Source organism: Capra hircus, chromosome 4, assembly GCF_001704415.2.
Source record: "Capra hircus breed San Clemente chromosome 4, ASM170441v1, whole genome shotgun sequence".
NCBI lineage: Eukaryota > Metazoa > Chordata > Mammalia > Artiodactyla > Bovidae > Capra > Capra hircus.
Genome location: NC_030811.1, coordinates 43,312,505 through 43,338,068, shown reverse-complemented (window position 1 = coordinate 43,338,068; position 25,564 = coordinate 43,312,505). Strand labels below are relative to the sequence as shown.

The following is a 25,564-nucleotide window of genomic DNA, read 5'->3' as shown; positions in this document are numbered from 1 at the left end:
TAGGCCATAGGGTTGCAGTCGGACATGACTAAAGCGACTGAACATACATGCGTGTGATTTTATTTTTCTGAGGAACCTCAATACGACTTTCCATAGTGGTTGAGCCATTTTATGTTTCCACCAATAGTTCACAAAGGTTCCAGCTTCTCTACATTATCAACACTTGTTACTTTCTGTTATTATTTTTGGCTATGCTGGGTCTTTGTTGCTGCATGGGCTTTTCTCTAGTTGTGGCAAGCAGGGGCTTCTCTTCATTGCAGTGTGTGGGCTTCTCATTTTGATGGCTTCTCTTGTTGCAGAACACAGGCTCAGTGGTTGTGGCACACAGGCTTAGTTACTCTGTGCCATGTGGGATCTTCCCAGACTAGGGATCAAACCTGTGTTCCCTGCATTGGCAGGCAGATTTTTTACCACTGAACCACCAGGGAAGCCTTGTTATTATTTGTTAATAGTAGTCATCCTAATCTGTGTCTCTCATAAAGACACTTGTCATTGGACTTAGGGCCCACATAGATAATCCAGGATTATCTCATCAAGATCCTTAATTATATTTGCAAGATCCTTTCTCCAAGTAAGGTGACATTCACAGGTTCTGGGGACTCAAACATTGACATATCTTTGGGGGACCACCATTCAACTCATTATACTCCCTTTATTCTCCTCCCTGATACTTTCCTCCATCTGACATGCTATATGTTTACTCATATATCTTGTTTATTGATAGACAATAATCAAAATAAATCTGCAAGGACAAGGATTTTTGTTTCCTTCACCAGTGTGTTCCCAGGGTTTAACAGTGTCTGGTACAAATGGCTACTCAGCAGATACTGGTTGAGTGAATGGCTAGCTAGCCTAGGTCAAGGCTTGCAGGAATTTCTTCCTCCCACCTTTGAAGGGTAAAGGTCTGGGACCAGGGGAATTAGATTACCTAAGACAGGTTTCTTCCTGTGGGGAATGCAATCTTTTTTTTTTGGTTGTGCCATGCAGGATTTTAATTCCCCAACTAGTGATTGATCTCTAACCCTCCTACAGCAGAAGTACAGAGTCTTAACCACTGGACCACCGGGAAAGTCCCAATAATAATATTACCCATCAATCAGGACCAATTCCAGGGTTCTTTTTAGGAAAAAAATACAGATACCATTTTTTGCTAAAGTGATTTAAAATTCCTTGGATAAATGGTTGATTTTATGCCTATGGCAGGAAATGTACAAAATGGAAAACAAGGAAGATCCTACAGACTACTACAATTGTGTCAAAAGGGTATAGCAAAACAATGTTTTATTGGAGAATTTGAGCATTAAAAAGGGTAATGGGTTTAACGCACTGAAACACACTTACTGTAAATCCTCACTGGCTCCAGATTTGTTTGAAGGATATACCAAGGGCAGAGAAACATGTTAAATATCACATGAAGAAACAACCAAATTCAGAATGTGGAAAATTCTATGGGTCAAATGATCAAGTTGCTTCAATAAGTAGATGGCATCACCATCATCAACAATGGAAAGGGAAGGGGAATTGCTTATCCACAGATTTGGCTTCCTGTGGTCCACAGCAGTCTGAAAATATTAAATAGAAAATTCCAGAAATAAATAACTCATAAATTTTAAATTGCTCACAGTTCTGAGTAGTATGGTAAATCTTGCTCTGTCCTGCCTGGGACAAGAATCATCTCTTTGTCCAGGCATATCCTGCCTGGTTATAGTGGCCCTCTTAGTTATCAGACTGGCTGCACCACTATCACAGTGCTTAGGTTTAATTAACAATGACCCCAAAGTGCAAGAGTAGTGATGTTGGCAATTCAGGTAAGCCAGAGAGAAGCTGCAAAGTGCTTCCTTTAAGTGAAAAGGTGAAAATTCTCAACTTACTATGAAAAGGTGAAAATTCTCAACTTACTAAGAAAAAAAAAATCTTATGCTGAAGTTGTTAAGATAAATGTTAAAGGGTGAATCTGTGAAACTGTAAAGAAAGAAAAATTCTTGCTGGTTTTGCTATTGAACCTCAAACTGCAAGTTACAACCACAACATGATTCCTGCTTAGTTAAGATGGAAAAGGCATTAAATTTGTACAACAAAACATTCTGATACCATATTCACATAACATTACAGTATAATGTTCTATTTTGCTATTAGTTATTGTTAATTTCTCACTGTGCCTAACTTATAAATATTACCATGGGTATGTATAGAATAAAACACACGGGCGGGGGGGGGGCGGGGGGAGAGAGAGAGAGATTTTGGCACTATCTGTGGTTTCAGGCAGTCACTGGAAGTCCTGGACCATATATATCCCCTTTAGATAAGGTGTGACTACTATATATCAAAAGAGGTTTAAAAGACGTATCAATGAATGTAGTAAATAGACCTTTTTAACAATCCAAAGTTTATTGAGATAGGGGTGGGGGAACTGAAAATATACTAAGTAGTAGACTTATTAAAGAATTATTTTTGTTTTGGGTGTGATAATGTTATTTTTAACACTCCTTATTGGCTAGAAATACACTGGAATATTTATAGGTAAAATTATATGATGTCCAGGCAATCTTTAACACACTTCAGGAAAAAAATGCAGAAATGGATAAATAAGGCAAAATTTTGATTGCTGTTGAAACTGGTTGCTAGTATATGAAAGCTCATTGTATTCTCTTAATAAAAATTTTAAGACAAACTTTCAACCTTCCTTTGCTCTAATTCCATACCCAGTAAGGACCTTTCTGGCTTCTTTTTGGCCTTCCTCTGTTCCACAAGAGGAATGCTCTCATTAGGAGATGTAAACATGCCTCATAGACCTCCTCATTCTAAGTTTTCCTCAAGACTTTCCCTCAATTTTCTTAGCCCAGATACTCATTCTCAAGTTGCACCAGTTTGTTCAAAGAAAAGAAGGTGAAGGGCACAGAACCTTGGAAAAGGGAGGAACCTGCAGAGGTCGTCACTTAAACAAGACGACTGTCCCCTACTGAATATGGATGAGACCAGAAGTTGTCCGCATGACTGACTGCTGATTGTGGCCAGACTGTGACTTGTCCATTTCATTAAAGCTGAGCCATATGCTAATATTTAAAAATCAGATTTCATACTTAAATTTCCAGCTGCTAAAAAAAAAGATCTTATTTTCCGTCCTCACCGCACAACTGCTGCTGCTCAGGAAAGGTTTCCTTGTAAAACTTCTTTAATGCCACTAGGATATTTGTCTTGGTTCAATCCTACTTTTTAAGAGAGAAATAGGAACATATCCAATACTATGCAGATTCCTGGGTGGGGAAGACCCCTGGAGAAGGAAATGGCAACTCACTCCAGTATTCTTGCCTGGAGAATCCCATGGACAGAGGCTGGCAGGCTACAGTCTGTGAGGTCGCAAGAGCCGGACACGACTTAGTGACTAAACCATCACAACACTAAGCACGATAAGAATGATTTTTACAGAGTTTGTATTTAGGAAGGATGGGAAGCAGCAGAACAAGCTCTGGGCCCCCACCTGTACTTGTCACGGGCCCATCAGACCCACGAGGCTGGATTTTGTTCTGCTTCACATCTCTCTCCACTGTGAGCCCTAAACCACTGTGAAACAGTCGAGCAGACCCACACCCCAAGGGACTGTATGTTCCAAATCTTCACCTAGAAGACAATGAGCAGTTGGACAAGTTAAGAGAGAACAGTAAGGGCTGGAAACACAGGCGGAGACGCCGCCAAACCTCGCCCTGTGGGTGCAGTCTAGTGACCACTGGACCGTCTCTATTCGTCCCTCCTCCCACACATTTCTCACCTTTAGCCCAATCTCCACTTTCTCTTCCTGGTAGGCACCCCCGGGTGACTATCTGTGAGCACTTCGGTGTATACCCTAGCAGAGGAGTCTCAGAAAATAATCATTGCCACACCGTCATCTCAAGCAACAAAACCGATAAACTCCTAAAATCTGGAACACCTAAACCTGTTGGCCCCCCAAGGCTTGGAAAACCGTTTCCTGTAGGTCTGTTTGGAGCCCCACCCAGGTGAGGCTTCCACCCCGGGGTCATGGCTTCCAGAGGCTAGGTGACGCCTGAGGCTCCTACACGACTTCTCACACCGGTATCCTAGTCGGGGTCTTGGGAATGCTCTGTGGGTCCCCGGACTCCGACTTTCCTTTCCTCGGTAGACCTCCAGTTCGGAAGCCTAGGTCAACCCAATCTTCCGGATACGGGACCCAAACCTCTGCGCAGGCTGACGGGGTAAGCACCAGGGGCGAAGGAGGTGTCAGCGTTTCCGTACTCTTGCTCTGCCACGCCGCGTTTGCTGGGAGCAAGGCGCAGGTGCGCGCATGCGCACCGAGCTGAAGCCTCTTGGCAGTGGACGGAGCCCACTGAGCCTCCAAAGAGCGGGAGGGACCAGCCACTCTGCGTGTGCGCACCCTCCCCTCGGCCCTGTAACTTGGCCTAAAAGACGCGGGCGGGGCGGGGCGGAGCGGACGCAGAACTGGAGTCACCGCGCAAGCGCGTCCTGCGCCTGGCCTTTCTGCGTCGTCAGGGAGCGGGGCGCAGGTGCGCGCATGCGCACTGGGCAGAGCGCGCGCGTTGGCAGGTGTCTGGGCTGGGCGTCGGCGGGCAATGGGGTTGCCGGCGTTGCTGCTCCTTGCGCTGTGCGCGGCAAGCGCCCGGGGGCTTTATTTCCACATCGGCGAGACCGAAAAGCGCTGCTTCATCGAAGAAATCCCCGACGAGACCATGGTCATCGGTCAGGCGGGGCGAGGGTGGATCGGGCCCTGAGTTGTCCCCAAGACGCCGTCGGGCTCTCCGCTCGCAGCGGCACTCTGAGGACGCCGGACGGTGACCGGGCGAGCAGTGCCCTCGTCTGGCGTCCCGGGAGCCGCGGAGTGTGGGAGCTGGACGGACTAGGCGGGTTGTGACTGCTCTGTCTGTTCCGCAGGGAACTATCGCACCCAGATGTGGGATAAGCAGAAGGAGGTCTTCCTGCCCTCGACCCCCGGCCTGGGCATGCATGTGGAGGTGAAAGACCCTGAAGGCAAGGTAGGGCCATCTTCACTAGAGCTCTTGGGGTGGACAGAGCTCATAAGACTCGAGCTTGCACTTGGCGAGGTTAGAGTAAAGGTGTGGGCTTTCACTGACTACTCTGTTGCAGGTGGTGCTCTCCCGGCAGTACGGCTCAGAGGGCCGCTTCACCTTCACTTCCCACACTCCTGGTGACCATCAGATCTGCCTGCACTCCAACTCTACCAGGATGGCTCTCTTTGCTGGCGGCAGACTGGTAACAGTTTTCTCTTGGCCATAGCTCAGAATCTGTCACTTGGTTCCAAAGTTTTATTAAAGAACCTGCCTGCCAATGCAGGAGACCAAGAGATGCAGGTTCCATCCCTGAATCGGGAAGATCCTTTGGAGAAGGGCAGGGCAACCCACTCCAGTATTCTTGCCTGGAGAACCCATGGACAGAGGAGCCCAGCTGGCTGCGGTCCACAAGGTCACAAAGAGTGGGACATAACTGAAGCGACTTAGCAAGCATGCACATCATTTATACTCTTTGTGGCACAGTTACAAGTAAGAAATAGACGTTGCCCTTCTGTCCCACAGGGACAAGAGTATGTTCCATAGCCTGCAACAGACCATCAGAGGTTGCATCACTTAGACATCATAACCTCACAATGGCTCTGACTTTGGGGTCCAACCTTATTTCCTCCTAGCGTGTGCACCTAGACATCCAGGTTGGGGAGCATGCCAACAACTACCCTGAGATTGCTGCCAAGGATAAGCTGACGGAGCTGCAGCTCCGAGCCCGCCAGCTGCTTGATCAAGTGGAGCAGATCCAGAAGGAGCAGGATTACCAAAGGGTAAGGGCATGTCACTGTACTTGGCCATGGCAGTTGACCTTTATACCCATTAGACCTCCTGGAAGTTTTCTCTTGGGGCTTTCCCTACTTGGGAAGTAGGCTGTTCAAAGACTGGAATGGAGGGTATCAGTGCAGAGAGCCATTTTTCAACTCTGTAAATAAAATGTAGAGAGGACAATTCATACTCTAGCAATAGCCATTGCCTGCCTCCTTATTTTGGGATATTGCTTGAAATGGTTTAAGAGTGTGATTTCTGTCCTAGCAGAGAAGCTCATGGAGGGGCAGCATGATGGGGCACTCCCAGGGGAATCAGAGGCAGTATTTCAAAAGGTGTTTGGTCCCATAGTTGAACAGTGGCATGGGAGGGAAGGACCTCACAACAGCTGAGACTGTCTCTCCCGCACATTTAATCCTGGGTCCATTGTCCCATGCAGTATCGTGAAGAGCGCTTCCGTCTGATCAGTGAGAGCACCAACCAGAGGGTCCTGTGGTGGTCCATCGCGCAGACTGTCATCCTCATCCTCACGGGCATCTGGCAGATGCGTCACCTCAAGAGCTTCTTTGAGGCCAAGAAGCTGGTGTAGTGTCCTCACCACGTGCCCCTTTGCTGTCGCCTCAGTTATTTGGTACTTTCCCCACCCAATATCTTATCCACCTGGATTCTGAGGGAAAAAAAGTGAAAAAAGAATATAAGCCACATTGGTTCCATGGCAACAAAGCATTCAGATCAGCCACTTGTTAACACTGGTTTTCAAGGACACAGGACACTGGTCCAGGCTTTCAAAGATCTGTCTTGGGGTTTGTGCAGAGTTGGAACTAACCCAGGACTAAGTCTTGCTTCTTTTGCCTCCAGTGATTCCCCTCTTTCTCATAAAATGAGCAAATGAAAAACCCTCCTACTCCCTTAACCTTTCGTCTACTTACAAAGTAGGCAACCAAAATGCTCCACCGAGGAGGCCTGCCTCACTGCTCTGCTGTCAGTTCTGGGTTCACTCAGCAGCTTTGTGAATGTAAATAGGGCTAAAGGCCCCAGAGGATTGAAAAGTTTTTCTATATATTAGAACTATTTTTTGATAAAATTATATATTTTCCTTCCTAGTTGAAGTGTTACTGCCTTTGTGTGACTAGCTGAAGACACCAGTGCAGTCCCTTCTGCATTGGTTATGCACACATCCTTGATAACTAACTGCCATGGCAGCTCCCAGGACTTCAGCTCTCAGGGCCAGAGAGCAGATGTCACAGCTGCTCCCAAGGCCTAATCAGAGGGCCAGGCAGGGAATTCTCCAGGGCACCTGTGGTTTCCATCACACAGGGCCTGAATTCAAGAGTGAGGCAGTGACAGCTCACACAAGGCAGAACACTCTTACCCTCCCGTTTCCCTCAACTTTTATTTAAGCTGTGGTAAATGTTTTCCTCGCGGGAACCGGATTTGGTTCTTTATACAGATTTTTCCAGTGAAATAAAACGTGTTGTAGTAGCTGTGTTTGAAATGAAATAAAGAGGCCGTGGGCAGAGGGGAGGCACAAAAGGAGATGGAAGAAAAGCTTTTGGTCTGGGTGCTTCTGCAGCTGACCGGGAGTGGACCTCTGCATGTGGGCTTGTGAGACTAGGGTGCGGGAACAGACAGTGGTGGCTCAGCCATGCACAGAGGGCAACCACGGATGCCTGTCAGCAAGGAATCCTGTGAAGAGGTTAAGTATCTGTTTCTTAGCTTCCTGGAATCATAAGTGTAAACACATCTTAGCATACTTCCCTCATGCCTTTCTGCCATATAAAACTTAATACCATTAGTTGCCCATTCTTGACATTTTCATGGTTTTATTTATTTAAAATACATTATTTGACATAAAAAACTAAAATCTTCCCTTCTTGTTTTTATCTTTCATACTATTCTACATGTGTATCTATTTTTCCTTAACAAAAGTATAAGCAATTTAGTTTTCTAGACCTTTTCACTTAATATTTTTGTAAATATTTAAGAAATTCCAATTTGGGGTGACCATGTTAATGGTTCAGTGTGGTGAAACACCATAAATGACTCACCCAAAATTATTTGGATACTTACCATAATATTCTTCATGTTAGAATTAATGGAAAATGAGGTAGCCAAATTAGTTCATGTGTAGACCTCTGGCCTGAGGCTCTTTAGGAGCATGGGACATGTCAGGAAGGGAACACACGTCTGCTCTGTGGTTGTTAACTAGGAATCTACCCAGCAAAGCACACTGGTGTCTAGGCTGTAGGAATACAGGAAGTAGTCTGTCCATCTGTGCATCTCAATTATGCTGATGGGTCAGTACGTACTCGGTTTCTCCTCTTGCGAATTTTTGATAGGGGAATGGAGTGAAGACAGAGGTGGGAGTGTATCACACCTTTACACTGATGGGGCAGTTGGAATCTTGATTGCCAGAGGATAGGCTAATTGGTGGTAGATGTGAGGAAAAGAGTTTCCACGTTGGTGTGTGGTATTCACAGACACCACAGAGCCTAGGAAATTTTTTAAAAAATAATTCAAGCTACATCCAAGGAATTCTGGGGACCTTTTTCCCCAATACTACACTGATTCCATTCTGAAGTTCTTGCTTTCTTAGGTTATAAAACATCCTTACTAAATAGCCTTCTATCCTTATACAAAAAGGCTGAGGGGGCACAGGGGTCTTTCTACTCACCCCATTATCCCTGGCCCAGTCCCCATCTCCATGTTTTGGAGCCTCACTTTACCTGTGGTGCTCTCAGTTCTCACCCTAATAACACCCAGAGCCTGACTTCTGGATCTCATGCTGGGCCCATGTCAGAATAGATGCATAGGGTCACCTGAGAAACTCAGCCATATAGACTGCTGAGCAACATTTATGTCCAGTCTGACTATGTTTGGTGTGGTGTGGTAGGCAGAATGGGCATCCCTGGTGGCTCAGACGGTTAAGAATCTGCCAGCAATGCAGCAGACCTAGGTTCAATCCCTAGGTCGGGAAGATAGCCTGGAGAGGGGAATGGCAACCCACGCCCAGTATTCTTGCCTGGAGAATTCCATGGACAGAGGAGCCTGGCAGGCTACAGTCTATGTGGTCACGAAGAGATGGACATCCTGCATCCCCGTTAACACACACGGTAGGCAGACTAATAACTTCCCGATAATGTCCAGCTAGATGTACTAATTCCTGAAACCTGTGGATATGTTACCAAATGTGGCAAAGAGAAATTAAGGTTGCTATCGTCTGCTTTTAAAATAGGGAGATTATCCTGGATTATCTGGGAGGGCCCAATGTCATAACAAAGGTTCTTGAAAAATGCAAGAGGGAAGCAAAAGAAGGTTGTAATGATGTGACCCAAGGACTCAACCCTCCATTAACAGCTTTGAAAATAGACCAAGGTGGCCACAAGCGAAGCTGCGAAAGGTTAAAAAAAAAAAAAAAAAAAACCGATTCCTTTACCTCCAGAAGGGAGTGGAGCCCCACCAACCTGATTTAAACTTAGAGAGGCTTTGTCACACTTATGACCTACAGAACTGTAAAAGAGTAAGTCTGTGTTTAGCCACCAAATTTATGATGATTTGTTACCGAGCAATAGCAAACGGATATAAGTGGGGACCAAAAATCCCCGCCCCCCTTTTTTCTGGCTGAGTCTTATTGCTTGGGGAATCTCAGTTCCCAAAAAGGAAATGAATCCAGGCCACAGCAGCAAAAAGCCTGGAATCCTAACCACCAGACCTGCAGGGAACGCCTAAGAATTATTATTTTTAACCAAGCTGTGCAGGCCACACAGGTTGCTACCTTTGGGAACCCCAGAGCAACCTACCTTCCTCTTTTCTTATGTTATTCATTCTTCCAAACTTCATTCTTGGACAGTTTAATTGTTATAGCCTGTCCTTGTTCTGCCTGTGACCCTAAATCTTAGCCCAGCCCCGCTGGACTCTATTATATGCTGGTACACCCAGTGTCACTTGCTTTTTACTCTGAAAACCATTGCCGCGTTTCAGATTCCCACCACTGCTACAAGCAAACAACCCTGGAACACATATGCTGGTGCACTTTTCCTAAGCATAGTCGGTGGCAGAGCAATTAATGCTTGCACATAAACCTGACAGAGATCCCCCAGATGCATAATTGCAGGAAAGGGCACAGGACTCACCAGTATTTCCCAAACGTGGTAAGGTACCACTCGCGGCATCCCTTTTCTGAGGTAGTACACAGGCGAGCATTCTAAACATTGATGTATTTGCCAATATAACTACAGCTAATACTGGCATAATTGCTAGGGAGAGGCTGTTAAAAATCAAGCGCTAGATGAAGGTAAAGCCATAAACATGCAACCTGGTGGAGAAACTGGAGGATTGTGTGGCCGGTGTCGGTGGGCGGAGGGGGGCACAGAGGGGACCTCACCCACCTCCACGGAGCCCCGTCTCTGCCGCAGGTAACCCTAACCCAAAACGCCATTTAGAGGTAGTGTCAGGGGACGAGCAAGGACCCGTGGGCTCTCCGCCGCCCGCCAATTCTCCCAAGACCCCACAGCTAGAGCGCAGCAGCAGCCACAGAGCCCAGCCGGAACACCGGAAGCCATGGCCAACTCCTTTGAAACTGATTGGCTGCTGCTTTGACCGGCTCACGCGTCGTGTCGTGCTCTTCCTGTCGCGCCTGCGCGCTGTCACTACAGAGCAGCAGCATGGAGGATCCAGAATCGTTGGGCTTCGAACACATGGGCCTGGACCACCGGCTCCTACAGGTACCGGGGAGGGCTGAGGAGCCGAACCGACGGTGGATGGGAGCGGTGGCAGAGCAGCACGCCGCCTGAGCCGTCCCTTGTCTCTCCTAGGCCGTCACCGATCTGGGCTGGTCGCGACCCACGTTGATCCAGGAGAAGGCCATCCCGCTGGCGCTGGAGGGAAAGGACCTCCTGGCTCGCGCCCGCACCGGTTCCGGGAAGACCGCCGCTTATGCCATTCCTATGCTACAGCTGCTGCTCCACAGGAAGGCGGTGAGTCGGGGGAGGGGCCCCAAAGGCCAAGAAAGGGAGATGCAGGCGTTTAAGTTCCGTTGTGCCCTCTTGGAGAGCTGTGCCGGCCATCCTCACGCACCCGTCTTTTCCAAGAACCGGGTTTTCTTTGGATCTCTTACATATGAAGGCTGGTCTAAGAGAATCTGATTATTTTCTGGTAAACGCTCTGGGCTGGGATTCAGGTTACTTGGGTTCTAGTCCAGGCTTTGCGACCATTATTCTTTGTACTCAGTTCAGTTCAGTCGCTCAGTCGTGTCTGACTCTGTGACACCTGGACTGCAGCAAGCCAGGCTTCCCTGTCCATCACCAACTCCCGGAGCTTACTCAAACACATGTCCATGGAGTCGGTGATGCCATTCAACCATCTCATCCTCTGTCATCCCCTTCTCCGACCTTCAATCTTTCCCGGCATCAGGGTCTTTTCCAGTGAGTCAGTTCTTCACATCAGGTGGCCGAAGTATTGGAGTTTCAGCTTCAGCATCAGTCCTTCCAATGAACATTCAGGACTGATTTCCTTTAGGATTGACTAGTTTGATCTGTCTGGCTGTTCCAGATCCTAGTTGAGGCATCTTCCTTCTTCTTTATGGCATGTGGGAATCCTTAGTAGTGCCATATAAACTCTTAGTTGTGGCAGGCAGGATCTAATTCCCTGACCAGGGAGCACAGAGTCTTAGCTGCTGGACCACCAGAGAAGTAACTGGTGGTTCACCAGTAACTGGCACATTTTAAGTAACTTTGTAATGATAAAGTAAGTTATCCTTTTTGAGTTCAGTGCCTGGGGAAAGGGCCTTCTGATCTACATTCAGAGGTGGGTAAAGTAAGTGAAGGGGTTATCAAAACACAACTGGATTGTTGTGTTGAAGTCATAGTACATGATCAGATTGCCTGGAAGAGGTAGAGAAAAGCATCCTGTGGCCATGATGATAACTGACTGGCTGAAGTCTTTAATTCGTGTCTTGCAGACAGGCCCCGTGGTGGAGCAGGCTGTGAGAGCCCTTGTCCTTGTGCCGACTAAGGAGCTGGCGAGGCAGGCCCAATCCATGATTCAGCAACTGGCTGCCTACTGTGCTCGAGACATCCGGGTGGCCAACGTCTCAGCCGCTGAAGACTTAGCCTCTCAGAGGTGGGTTAGAACAGCAGGGCTGTGACGGAATGAATCTACACTGGGATGTGGGATGGGGTTTATGTGCAGCAAAAAGGAGGGCTGATTTGGGGTGAGGTCCCAGCTGCTATCTTCTACTTAATATTGAGGTGTCGCCTGTCTACAGAGCTGTGCTGATGGAGAAGCCCGATGTGGTGGTGGGGACCCCATCCCGCATATTAAACCACTTGCAGCAAGACAACTTGAAGCTTCGAGACTCCATGGAGCTGCTGGTGGTTGATGAGGCTGATCTTCTTTTCTCCTTTGGCTTTGAGGAGGAACTTAAGAGTCTTCTCTGGTAAGGAGAGGGGGTGGTGAATACACAGTAGGGCCTGGAGCGAGGAGGCCAGTTCACCTGCCCCCATTAGAGGTCTTAGAATTGGAATCTGATGGGGCTCTGTTTCATTTTAGTCACTTGCCCCGGATTTACCAGGCTTTTCTGATGTCAGCTACTTTTAATGAGGATGTGCAAGCACTTAAGGAGCTGGTACTACATAATCCGGTAAGGGCCCTGTGGGACCATTGGGAGACTCAGAGGACTTGCTCCTGTCTTCTCAAAGGAACCCTTTGTTATTTGGGGTCGGAAATTCCTCATTTAGTGTTCCTGGTTCTGAGGCACTAGAAGTCTGATGTTGTTAGGCACTCCTGTGTCCTCCAACCTAAAGTTACTATGTAGTCCCAGGTATCTGCTGGCTTCAAACCATGCTCTGCCTAAAGGCCTGATCAGGGACCCCCCAAAGGGCAGAAAGGTTGCTACTATAGGGGTTTTCTTCTCACTATAGTCACTTATAGTGGGTTTCACTTTGATCTGTGCCCCAAATTGTGTGTAGTTTTATGTCCTTTGTAAACTGCAGTAGTTAGTATACTTTGAATTCTGACATTGCACAGTTGGAAGGGTACCCAGGGCACCCTCCACTAACACATCAGCACTGTGGTTGGCGAGCCAGCGGCTTGCAGTAGCATTTCTGTCTTCTTTTTTTTCCTGACCACAGGCCTGTCCTCCCCTAGGTTACCCTCAAGTTACAGGAGTCCCAGCTACCAGGGCCAGACCAGTTACAGCAGTTTCAGGTGGTCTGTGAGACTGAGGAAGACAAATTTCTGTTGCTGTATGCCCTGCTCAAGCTGTCGTTGATTCGGGGAAAGTCTCTGCTCTTTGTCAACACTCTGGAGCGGAGTTACCGTCTACGCCTATTCCTGGAGCAATTCAGCATCCCCGCCTGTGTGCTCAATGGAGAGCTTCCACTACGCTCCAGGTGTGCCGACTCCCATGTCTAGGTTGAAGATGAGGATGGAAAAGGGGAGACACAGTCGCTCTTCCTGTTTCTTAAGTGCTTAGTGGATTGAGGGCTCCGGGCTTAACTGATCTTCAATGACTCTCTCTCACAACTCTGCAATACCAACTATAATTCCATCTTCACTTGATGAGGTTGAGGCACAAAGATTAAGTTGGGGAAGAATTGAATAAGGGGAAGAGTCAGAAAGGATGACCGTCATGACCAGGAAGAGTAGGAGGAGAGGCCTCTGGTGCTCTTAGGTCTGACTTTCGTCTGCTCTTGGGCCACAGGTGCCACATCATCTCGCAGTTCAACCAAGGCTTCTACGACTGCGTCATAGCAACAGATGCTGAAGTCCTGGGGCCTCCAGTCAAGGGCAAGCATCGGGGCAAAGGACCCAAGCGGGACAAGTGAGTCCACGTTTATCTCCTCTCAGCCCTTGCCAGGGAGACCCACCTTTCAGAAGACTGGGAAACTAGCATGTGGGGCAGGGAGTGCAGGGCGCACAGGCCTATGCTTCATGGCACACTGTCATCCCGTGAGGAAGGTGGCTCAGCCTCCACTATCTGTGACTTGCAGGAAGGATCTTTCTTCGGGGGAAAGGAAGCCACCAGTCTCTGTCTGTCTCTTGGGTGGGCTGGCTTGGAGTGGTTCTTGGGTTGCCCTGTGGGCAGTGAGTTCCAAGGTTTGGCTGCCCCCACTACCCTAGCTCCAGTTATGATGTTTAAGAATCTTACTCATAGCAGTGTCTTGTAATTCCATACCAGGCTTTGTTTAGCGATCATGCTGATTAAATAAGTTTGAGAACATGGCCTATGAGGAGAGGAGGGCTCAGTTTGAGGTTGCCGTGTTTTCTTACAGGGCTTCTGATCCGGAGGCAGGCGTGGCCCGGGGCATAGACTTCCACCACGTATGTGCTGTGCTCAACTTTGATCTCCCCCCAACCCCCGAGGCCTACATACATAGGGCCGGCAGGTAGGAGAACTGAGGCGTAGCAGACTGGGCACCTGGACTGTGGGACACACAGCCAGAGACACAGGCTGGGTTGTCTCTCCTTGCAGGACAGCACGTGCCAACAACCCTGGCATAGTCTTGACCTTCGTGCTGCCCACAGAGCAGTCTCAGCTGGGCAAGATCGAGGAGCTTCTCAGTGGAGGTAAGAGCCCTGCCCTCACTGACCTGAGAAAGGGCCAGGCTTCTGTGGTGACACTTTAAACGTCAAGGTCTGGTGCTCCTTAGTGCTCCGTGGTTGTCATTGCACATACGTCATTTGTGGCTGGAGTGGCCTCAGAGTAGGTGAGTGGGCGAGTGGGCAGATCCTAAGGCTGAGAGATGTGACAGGACCCGAGACGTGGGGACAGAAAACTTCCCTGGCTGCAGCAGGGTGGATCCCCTGTCGTGAACTGTCCATGAGACCCAGGGTTTTTGCTGCATGTTTGCGTGTGGGGAAAGAGTGGGCTGGATCCCCGGCTGCCTCGCCCCACGGAGTGGACGTGGAGCTTCTGAGCAGAAGGCCTGCATAGACCCTGCCCAAGCCTTCAGTCTGCAGGACCCTCACTGCAGTCTTCTCCACAGACGGTGGGGCCCCTGTCCTGCTTCCTTACCAGTTCCACATGGAGGAGATCAAGGGCTTCCGCTACCGCTGCAGGGTGAGTGGGGCCCTGTGGGGATGTGGGTACTTGGGGCTCCTCTAGGACCCAGAGTTAGGCCCTTGCTGCTCAGCACCCTGGCAGGAGGGGGGGCTCAGACAGCCCTGCCATGTTGACGTTTGATGTCTGCCCCCTGATGTCTGCCCCCAGGATGCCATGCGCTCAGTGACTAAACAAGCCATCCGCGAGGCAAGGCTGAAGGAGATCAAAGAGGAGCTCCTGCACTCAGAGAAGCTCAAAGTAAGGGGCTCTGATGGGGGTAGGGGCAAAGGGGAGGCTTCTGGAGGCCAGCGGCAAAGCTGTGAGTGTGAGAGGCAGTGAACTGGGCCGCAGACCGTGCCTTTAGCAGGTCACGCGGAGGAAACAGGCCAAGAGTGAGTAAGGATGCCAGCTGTCCTGCTGGGAGGTGAATCGGCCAAGTTTCTGAGCTGGACAGTGGCTGTGTCCATCAGAAGCACAGCTTCTGAGGTTTATTCGCTTGACACAGTAGTTAAGAGTTGTATGAGCTCACAACTGTATGGGTAGGTACGTTCTGTTATGATTCCCAAGGTGGAAACACCAGGGAGTCCACCCTGGGGATGCAGTAAACCCAGTCAGGTGCATTCACGCAGCGTGCATTACACAGAAAAGGAGGAGGCAGCTGTTTATGTGTCAGTTAGAAGGTGCATGGCCATGGAGTGCTTCCCGGTGAGGAGGATGTGGCGTGCTCCTAACTGCCCCCACCAAATAGGGAGTGAGAACAGGGACACATCCCTGAGCTACCTCTGGGAGGGGGCCCCAGTGACAAGGCAATGGGAAATCTCAGTCTTAATAATTGGAACATGGGCTACCTGTTCAAAAACTCCCTCGTAAAAAAAAAAAAAACAACAAACCCATGAAATTCCAAAAGGAGGACTGACCATGCAGTGCCTGTTTTTCTCCCCTGCCAGACATACTTTGAAGACAATCCCAGGGACCTCCAGTTGCTGCGGCATGACCTGCCCTTACACCCCGCCGTGGTGAAGCCTCACCTGGGCAACGTCCCTGACTACCTGGGTGAGCAGGGCTGGGGGCAGGCTGCACATTCATCCCTGGGCTGCCGTGCACTGGGGTGACACAACCATGGGATCTGGGCAGTGAGCATGTACACAGACATAACTCTGCACAGTTCCCCTGGGTAGGCGTTGCTCTCTCTGTTGGGGAGACAGGAAACCAGGGCAGCACTCTGCCTTCATGGCCAGGGGTCTCACATCTAGAGCCCGGTCCTATGAAAGAGCGAGTCAGTACCTGGCCAAGCAGCCTCCTGTGTGTAGAAGGGAGTGACCGAGTGTGGTGTGGGAGTCGCGGGTAGGAGACAGTGCTACTTGTGCGGGAGGAGACTTTGGGTTAGTGACCAGGCCAAGCTGAGCTTGGGTGTCTGAGTCCAGAACATTTGACTGGGGATGCAGGGGGTGGGAAATAGAGAACAGACCTGCCTGAGCCTTGTGGGGATGAGGGATATTGGGATCACAGTTATGAGGTTGAGGATGGACCCCAAGAGGGACTTCCCTGGTGGTCCAGTGGTTAAGACTCTGCACAGGGAACATGGGTTTGATGTTTAATCACTGGCCAGGGAACTAAGATCCTACATCCCACATGCTGCATGGCACAGCCAAGAAAAGAATGGATCCCCAGAGTGGTTTCTATGGTGTACATGAGGCCAAAACCCAGCTGATGTGTTCAGGAGCCTTGCTCCCTTTGCATCTGGTAATGATACTCCTAGTGTCTTTGGTAACGGGTATGTGTGACTTCTATGCTGAAGATGTTTAGTGGATTAAGGAAGCAGAGAGGTGAGTGCAGACCCCTTTTCCTGGTACCCCTGTGGATTAGCGTAAGCTGGTGAATATGGCAAGGAGAACCCCAAGCAAGTGGATGGGAAAGATGCAGGAGAGATGGAAAAACGCCAGAGAGATGGGGCCAGGTTCCCCAGGAAGTGAGCTGTAAGGGATGCCAACCAAGGTCGTGGTCTGAGGAGTGAGGCGGGGGAGGGGGGGAGGAGTGGGTGTGATCTTGGGTGGCTTTTGGGTGGTCTGTGTGGCAGCTTGAAGCGGGATCCCAGTTCCCTGAGTGGGAATTGAACTTAGACCACAGCGGTGAGGGCACTGTATCCTAACCGTATTAGACCACCCAGAGACTTGTGGCTGGGAGCAGGGTCCTGGCTCTTGTCTGGTTTGAAGAAAGAATTTGGGAAAAAGTTAAACAAACAAACAAAAAGCAAGTGAAGTGTTTATTAGGAGAGAAGAGAGATGTGGAGAAGGGATGGGTAGACTGAGAGAGAAGTAGCCATGAGCTTTCTTTTTTGATTAGTTTATTCTTGGTTGCTCTGAGTCCTCACTGCGTTTTCTTGGGCTTCTCTAGTTGCGGCGAGTGGGGGCCACTCTTCGTTTCAGCATGTGGCTTCTCGTTGCCATGGCTTCTCTTGTTGCAGAGCACCGTGGACTTAGATGTGGCACGTGGACTTAGTTGCCTCATGGTCCATGGGATCTTTCAGAACCAGGGATCAAACCTGTGTCCCCTGTATTGGCAGGTGGATTCTTAACCACTGGACCACCAGGGAAGTCCCTTTTGGGATGGTTTAGACCACTTTCTGTGGAGGCAGTTTTCTGATTTTCATCTGGCCAGTCACCTTGCATTATGTGGCCCCAAGTCCATATCAGGTCTGACTCAGGGCCCTCCTGGATGTGTAAGCGCCTCTTTTAGACAAGGTGAATTCCAGTGCCAGGCCTTTTGGAGGTTGGCAGACCTTATGGTCCCCCTCCCCTGAGGAACCTTTTTGTGCTTGCATAGTCTGCGAGGTCTCCTTGACCCCATGAATGAAGAATGCATGGTCTCCTTAATTTTTTACGTAGGCAGGGCTTACTTGGCTCCTTTCTGGTACTGCTGTTCCCATTATCTTGAAGTGTCCACAGGAGACAAAGTCCAGCTACTTATACTGTTCCTCTTACTTTTATTTTCAGAGTGTAAACAGGAAGCTAGTTGTAAATGTTTAACCTGGGGCCCATCTGTCTTCTGCCTCAGAAGGGAATCCCATCCTCTGTGTCACACAGGAGCAGAGTCATTGCCCCAAACCTTTGGCCTTTAGGGGTCGGGGTGACGTGGGAGGGTGTGGTGGTGTGGCGCTCAGAGGCCAGGGCTCATGTAGCAGGCCCCGAGCAGTGATGGGGGCACCTGACAGGTGAGGTGGGAGGCAGGGCCACAGAGGAAGGAATTACGTGAAGGCTGCTTTTCTATTTTAGCAACATTTTCTTTCTTAATTTTCCTTCTTTTGCTTCACACTTACTGTGGCACGTACTGTACTACAAGTTTTAGTGGACATCCCTGGGGACAGCGGTGTGAACCTAGATAGTCGTGTGTCCTTAGGATTGCAGTGAGGATCAGAGTGCCAAGCCCTGGGTCAGCGGGGGAGAGCGCGCTGGGAGCCACTGGAGGTGGAGCCGGCGGGGAGCGGGTGGGAGCAGGCACACAGGGTGGCGGGAGCAGGCACACAGGGTGGCGGGGGCAGCCGCTGAGCCGGCCGTCTCTTGTAGTTCCTCCTGCTCTGCGCGGCCTCGTCCACCCTCACAAGAAGCGGAAGAAGCCCCCCACCTCTAAGAAGGCCAAGGTATGTCCCCTGGGGCCTTGCTGACAGCTGCAGGGCTCTCCCCTCCCCAATCTGGTTCCCTGTCACCGGGGTGTGCTTGCCCCTTGTCCTCAGGAGGGAGGAAAGAGAACCAGCCCCAGACCCCCGGCCGCTGGCCAGAGTTGTGGGGGCCGGGGCTTTCCTTTGGCCACCACGAGCAGCTTCCAGAGCAAGGGAGGACCTGCTGTCCTGTCCCCACCGCCCTCCTCAACCTCCATGCTGCAGGAGGAGGAAGGTGGGTGCCTGCGGTGCCGGAAGCAGCGCCTGTCCTTGGCTCGCGGCTTGCAAGGCCTGCCAAGTAGCTTCTCTAAGTCTGTCTCATGTGCAGACAGACGTCTGCTCCCCACAGTTAATCGGTAACTTTGCCCCCGCAGAAGGCAAAGACACAGAACCCACTGCGAAGCTTCAAGCACAGAGGAGAGAAACGCAGACCCACAGCAGCACCCTCCTGAGGTTGTTCAGGCAGCCTTAGCTGCCTTCCCAGCCTCTCCCAGGGCTGGAGTGTGGAGCAGGCCTCCCTGCTGGAGGAAGCTTGATTCTCAGACTGGATGGACTGGATTCGGGGCAGGCAGAACTGTGGCCCTCCAGACAGATGGCCAGGTTGGTGCTTTGCCCATAACAACAGAATAAAGATTCTAGCTGCCCTCCTTTGTGCCTCCTGCCTGTAGGAAGGAGCCATCGAAACCTTGGTAATCAGAAACCACTTCCAGGAAGCATCACCTGGCTCTTTGCCTGCTGTGCGCAGTGCCTCCTTGGCCAGAAGAGGTCAGCCTTGCAGTGCTGCAGCCCGGAGTCCTCAGGCCCAGAGAGCTGGTATCTGGCTCTCTGGCCTTACAGGCTGCTACCTGTGGCCTTTCTCTCTGGGATCAGGCTGGCGCCTCCTTTTTCTGAAGCTTGGTAACGACTTTTTGCCTCCTGGAAAGATGGGCCTGCCTGATGACACCTCTTTCTCCAGGGCACATTGTAAATTCACCCTTCTACTCCCTCAGGCAGCCAGGGACAGCTGTCTCTGCTCCTGAACTGCTCTGCTCTGTTTGGCCCACTTGTGTGTGTGTGTGTGTGTTTAATTAATTAATTAATTTGGCTGCAATGAGTCTTGGTTGCGGCACGTGTGATCTTTTTTCACTGTGGCATGTGAGACCTAGTTCTTCCTGACCAGGCATCAAACCTGGACCCCCTACATTGGGAGCGTGGAGTCTTAGCCACTGGACCACCAGAAAAGTCCCACCTGGGTGTGTTTTAAGTGCATGAGTGACAGTGTGACACGCACATGCCCTGTCCGTTTGCTCTCAGTCCACCTGCAAGGTTCTGACAGGGGAGGGTCCCAGCTCATAGCTGGGCCTCCCAGCTGCTGTCTGGAGGGGGGGATGCTGCTGCTGCCTGTGCCCTTTATTGTCCCCGCTTATCACAGTGTCACCGTCACCCACTTATCAGGCCTCACAAGGCCCAGCTGGTGAGAATACTTAGTGGAAGAGGGTCAGCAGGGTTGGCAGGGGAGCTAGGAGAAAATTGGGAAGAAAGTTGAAAGTGCTTGAGTATTTCATTCCAGCAGAACCAGATAGTGGTACCAGCACAGTGAGGGAAGCCTGGGTTTCTGGCTGCTGTTAGGGGGTGGTGGGCCCTCAGGTTTAGGGTCTCCGCTTTTCTGCCATTCTGAGGATTTCTAGGGAGTCAAGGTGCATGTGGTGGGGATTGCCGCTCAGGTGGGATTATCAGTGAGTGAAACAGCACCCAGTACATTGCCACCAGGTTCCTGAGGCCTGCCATGGCTCGGGCACCTTAAGGAGATGAGCTAATGGAGCTGAACAAAGATGGCAACTTAGCATTTGTGGGGTCCCAGAACTGCACCAAGAGCCTCAGGGGTGTCACTGCCTTGTTGAAGGGGCCAAGCTTGGAGAGCTTCCTGTACCCCTGCCTGGTTGCTGGCTGCAGATCTCCCCACCTGCTGTGTGAGGCAGGCCTAGCCCTGGGGACCCAAGAGCCTGGGACATTGAGGCAGCGGTCTGCTCAAATGGTGTACCAACCTTGTTGCTCTGAGCCTGCCACCTCCAGGCATCCCAGCCAATGAACTTAACATTGAGTCTGCCCAGATGCAAGAGAGTGGGCGCCTTGAGTTTCTCCAGTGATGTTTCTTTCCAGAGGGGCCTCTGCTGGTGGGGTGCATTCCTGTCTGGGAATGCAAGCTGTGTGCTGAGACCTGCGCTGAGTGTTCTGCCAACATCAGGGCTACTCCCAAGTTCCGGGTGGGGGGCTGAGGCTCAGAACTCACCTGGCAACAGGTCACAGGATGGGTAAAGAGGACAGGATTTGGACATCAGCACAGGCCTGCTCTGGTGTCCCAGGCTGGCCCACTCTCCACCCCCATGAAGGAGTAGCCTGTTCTCACCAGCTTGGGAGCAGGTGCCATCCTAGGCACTTTACATAACCCTGCGCTGTGCTTATATAACCCATGCTTGGCTGGAACAGGCCCTGGCACTTGGTGGAATCTGTGAATTGGGCAGGGTCAAGAGAGTGGTGTGTTCCTGTGGCCTGGAACTGCAGAGGGAAGATGTGTAGACATCTCATACAATCACACAGCCCTGGGTGGAGGCTCTGCTCTCCACTTACAGGGAAACAGGCTCTCGGGTTGAACTTGTCTATCTGATACCAAAACCTCTGCTGTTGATAAGCGTGTCCAAAATAGAACGGAACAGGCCCTGGGACATGGGCATGCACGTGATAAGTGAGCTGAGTTTGGAAGGAAAGGTCACTGAACAACAGATAAGCTTGGCAGGTTTCCAGCAGGTTCCAGGCTGGCTGATGTACAGGGCTCATGGCAAAGGGGTCAGCAGAGTGCAAGGAAAGGCACACCTCTGGCTGGTACCATCCCACCCACGCATAGGCTTGAATGGATGCCTTTGTGTTTCTGGCTCTGTGCTCAGACCTACGGGAGATGGACAGAGCTCAGTCCCTGCATGCGAGGAGCTTTAGAAGGGTTGAAAACCAAACTTAGTGCATCCCAACTTCCGCAAGCTGCAGACTCCACGAAGCATCTGTCTGCTCCCCCATCACTTGTTGGGGCTGCCAGGTGTAGGCGCTGGGCTAGAGGCGGGAGGGAGCGGGTAGTGCCCTCCGACCGGGTGCACTGGTGGCTAGATCATCTCCCTTCTGGGACGCCCAGGTGCCAGAAGGGTTACCTGGGGCCTCACTCTATTGGAGGAGTCAGGTGAAACTGGAAGGGGGGTTGGGGACAGAATGAAAGTGCTCCAGTGGGGAGGGTGCCTGGGCACATTCGAGGATTAAAAAAAAAAGAGATCATCACTGAAACAGGGAAAAACTGAAAAACTAAACTATATTTAAAATTTTTTTATGTTTTGGCTGTGCCACGCAGCACATGGGATCTTAGTTTCCTGGCCAGGAATCGAACCCACATCGCTTGCATTGAAAGTGTGGAGTCTTAATCACTAGACCACGAGGAAAGTTCCTGAATTATTTTTAAAGGACAATACAGCTACATATTAAGCATTCAAAAGGTGCTGTTGGATTTGAAGCAGGGGAGCACCCTGATCAGATAGCTGAGTAGCCATGGTGATAACGCATGGACAACAGAGTGTCTAGAAACCTCTGGACCCAGAGCACAAGCCAATTCAAGTGCATTTCCTATTTCAGCTAATTCTCTTCCCCATCTGTTGAGGATCAGTGACTCAGCATTTGGGGAGTTAGTTGGTCTCGGGACTTTGGTCTGTAGGGGCAGTTTCTCCTGGAGGCAATGTCAATTAAGTTGAATTTGTACCAGGAGGTACCCCTGCCAAATGCCATCCTCTTTCCCCCAGCAAAAAAGCCTTGGGGTGTCCTGGCTGCCAGCGGGGCTGGGAGCTGCTGCTTGTTTGTTTGCCATAGTGATTTTTATGTGGAAAAGGAAGTGATCCTTCTGGGCAGGAACAGGTGCCTCTGCCCAGCCTCCCATGGTGTGCCCGTCACCTCACTGGGCAGACTTAACCTCATTGAACCTCAGAACTTCTTCAGAGCTTGAGCGACCATCCATGAGTCCATTCACAAGGCCACTGAGAAGCAGCGAGATTAACATGGCATGGCTGAGCTGGAGAGCGCAGGCACATTGAAGGCCTTCAACCCTAAGAACTGCCTTTGTGGCACCTGAGCTGGGCCAGCCTGACCTCCAGGGAGGCATCTCGCCTTTCTTGGCCTCTTCTGGGGTCTCAGCTGTAAGTGCAGGTAAAAAGTACCCCCTCTGAGTGTCTGTGTATGTGAGATGTGCCAAGGAGGCCAGGCAGCCTAGGAGCCCTCCCCGCACCACTGTGCCTAGCTCTGTGTCGGCCCCTGGGTCCCGTGGGGGGGCTCTGCTCACAGCACCCTCAAACTTAAATGCACACCTGCCTGGATCACAGAGTCATCTCAGAAGGCAGGTTTCATCCAGCCGGCTTGGGGCAGGGCCAGAGATTCTGTATTTCTAACAATCTCCCTCTTGAGGGAGCCTGATGCAGTGGGATCCCAGACCAGCCCTTAAGAAGAAAGCTTTAATGTCGACACACCCATCCCATTTTACAGATTGGAAAACAGGTTCAGAGAGAATAAGTAGGCAGCCTAGGGCTGCCCAGTTAAGTGGCAGAGTAGGAGGGTGCTCAGATCAGTGGGCTCTACTCTGGAACCCAAGGCTCAGCCCTGCCCTGTCCCTTCTCCGAGTCTGACCTTGATCTGTGAGGTGCAGTGATGAAACCTATAACTTTCTAACCTAAGTATATCCCATGCAATGTTTATGACATACTAAAACATTATTAGCTGCCTCTTTGAAATGTAAATCTCACTGGTCAGGACTTCCCTGGGGGTCCAGCTATTAAGACTCCATGCTTGCAATGCATGCAGGGATGCAGGGGGCTTGGGTTCTATCCCTGGTTGGGGAACTAAGATCCCACATGCTATGTGGCCTGGTCAAAGGGGAAAAAAAAAATCTCCCTGAGTGTCTTCCTCCATATTTATTAAATTTAACAGCCCCTGGAGTGTGAAACCTTTCTGGCCTGGACATAGCCTCCTCCAGGAAGACTGTCTGACTTCTGGCCTGGGCTGGGCATTTTTTTCTCAGTATGTCTCTAATACTTCCCTGACCTCATTAGGCTTGTCTCTGACCCCTTGTCTCCACCCTGGCCTGGGAGGTCTTGGAGGCAGGCACCATGCTGAGTTGTCAGCGGGTTCCTGGGCTCAGGAACTGGGACTCACAGTTGTTGATAAAAGCTGCTTTCCCCCTGAGAGTGTCCCTGGTCCCCTAGGGGTCATTCATTTTCATAACCCTCTCTCCTCTCCAACTGAGGCTCTTGAGCACTATTTCCGTTTAAAAGTGAAAGGAAGGATGTGCCAAGCAGGCTGGACTCTGCTCCCCGACCCGAAGGCCTGGACACTCCCTTTGAGTCACCTCTGTGATTCAAGTGGAGACTGGGCTGTGGGCCTGGGCCATCCTTTGTGTGAACCTGCAGGCCTTCCCTGCCTCAGCAGTGGGCTGCGGGAGCCGGCTTCCAAGATGCTGATAGCTTCCCCACAGGGGATGGGGACAAAGGACCAGACAGCCTTGAGCTTTCTGGCTTCCACACCAGTGCATCCAGACCGCGACTGAGTTCCAGGGAAAGACAGTCTCATACGTTCACTGAAATGCATAGATTGGACCTTTATATGTGCAATATCTTCCAGGAACCAGGAACTCAGCTTCCAAGAGCAAAACACAGACATAAGGCAACAGAGAAGCCAAATGTGATGGCTGGAGCATGGCCAGCCTGCATGGGCCGGGGGTATTGGGCAAAGTCCCCACCGTGATGGAGAATTCTACGTGAGCTGTGAAGGAGAGGCAAGTTTGGGGAGGATTTGGAGGGGGTTTTGCGGCATCACAGCTGAGCTGGGGGAAAGGGACCCACAGCACATTTGCAGGTTAGCTGGCTTAACAAAGGCTGCATAGGGCCGTACTTCTCACCTGGGGTGATTTGCCTCAACGGAGCCTCTGGCAAAGAATGGAGACAGTTTAAATCATCGCATGTGGGAGTGGTGGATGCTCCTGGCATCTAGGGGGTTGAAGCTAGGGAAGCTGCTAAATTCTACAGTGCCCAGGGCAGCTCCCACATTGAAGAGTTCTCAGGCTGGAAACGTCAATGGAGCCCTGCAAGCAACAATAGGGGAGGGCGTGCTGAGAGCCAGGTGGGAGAGAGCAGGGGCTTCCAGGCATGTTACTCAGGAGTGCATATAGCTGCGGTAAGAGAAACTCCACGATAAGGATGTGAATGAACAGGGGTCAGAATAACTGGATGACTGCGGACTTGGAGCACCGTCACTGCAGTACCATTAGGGATCCAGAGTCTTCCATCTTCCTGCCCTGCCATCTTTTTTTCTTTTTTGTAAATTGTGGTAAAGGATACATAACATAAACTTGATCATCTTAATCATTTCAAGTGCATGACTCACATTGCTGAAAGGTGAAGTATATGAAGTAAATTCACATTGTTGTGGATTCACTACTATCCATCTCCAGAACTTTTTCACCTCCCCAAAATGAAACTCTATACCCATTAAATGATAACTTCCAACCCACTCTAGGAGCCCCTGGCAACCACCATTCTATTTTTTTTTTGTCTCTAGGATATTGACCACTCTAGGGTCCTCATATGTGGAATCATACAGGATTTGTCCTTTTGTGTCTGGCTTATTTCATTCAGCTTAATATCTTTGAGTTTCACCCATGTAGTAGCATGTATCAGAATTTCATTCCTTTTTTGTGGCTGAGTAATATTCCAAGCCTGTATATACCACATTTTATCCATTCATCTGTTGATGGGCGCTTGGGTTGTTCCACCTTTGGGCTGTTGTGCAGCAATGAACAGGTGTACAACTATCCTGCTTTAAATTCTGTTCGAGTTGATTTTTTTGTAAAGACGCATTTTGATTCTGTTCTTGTTTTCTCTTGTTTATAGTGTATAGTTGTGTTTTTTGGTAGATACCATGGACATTACATATAAATCCTAAAATACAACTATCTAATCTGAATTGATGATAACAATGTCAGAGAATACAAAACTCTAT

General features: G+C 50.2%; 2 protein-coding genes across 2 annotated transcripts; both read left to right on the top strand.

Annotated features, from left to right (window-relative positions):
* On the top strand, nucleotides 1,769–7,295 carry TMED4 (transmembrane p24 trafficking protein 4). Its single transcript, XM_018047499.1, has 6 exons — nucleotides 1,769–1,808; nucleotides 4,420–4,710; nucleotides 4,903–5,003; nucleotides 5,116–5,241; nucleotides 5,672–5,818; nucleotides 6,253–7,295. The coding sequence occupies exons 1-6, from the start codon at nucleotides 1,769–1,771 to the stop codon at nucleotides 6,400–6,402; spliced, it is 855 nt and encodes a 284-aa protein (XP_017902988.1). The 3' UTR covers nucleotides 6,403–7,295.
* On the top strand, nucleotides 10,449–19,606 carry DDX56 (DEAD-box helicase 56). The gene is made up of 14 exons (XM_005679328.2): nucleotides 10,449–10,537; nucleotides 10,628–10,789; nucleotides 11,773–11,933; nucleotides 12,079–12,249; nucleotides 12,363–12,453; nucleotides 12,960–13,204; nucleotides 13,516–13,635; nucleotides 14,087–14,200; nucleotides 14,287–14,381; nucleotides 14,801–14,874; nucleotides 15,025–15,114; nucleotides 15,804–15,909; nucleotides 18,420–18,493; nucleotides 18,886–19,606. Exons 1-14 carry the CDS (start codon nucleotides 10,478–10,480, stop codon nucleotides 18,961–18,963), a joined length of 1,641 nt encoding a protein of 546 aa, XP_005679385.1. The 5' UTR covers nucleotides 10,449–10,477; the 3' UTR covers nucleotides 18,964–19,606.

Bases quoted from the DNA above. Each gene is read 5' to 3' on its own strand.
- TMED4 (XM_018047499.1), top strand. From the start codon at position 1,769: ATGACCCCAAAGTGCAAGAGTAGTGATGTTGGCAATTCAG. The intron at 1,809-4,419 runs GTAAGCCAGAGA...TTGGCCTAAAAG, and splicing joins TAGTGATGTTGGCAATTCAG to ACGCGGGCGGGGCGGGGCGG. The intron at 5,819-6,252 runs GTAAGGGCATGT...TGTCCCATGCAG, and splicing joins AGGAGCAGGATTACCAAAGG to TATCGTGAAGAGCGCTTCCG.
- DDX56 (XM_005679328.2), top strand. From the start codon at position 10,478: ATGGAGGATCCAGAATCGTTGGGCTTCGAACACATGGGCCTGGACCAC. The intron at 13,205-13,515 runs GTGTGCCGACTC...CTTGGGCCACAG, and splicing joins GAGCTTCCACTACGCTCCAG to GTGCCACATCATCTCGCAGT. The intron at 15,115-15,803 runs GTAAGGGGCTCT...CTCCCCTGCCAG, and splicing joins TGCACTCAGAGAAGCTCAAA to ACATACTTTGAAGACAATCC.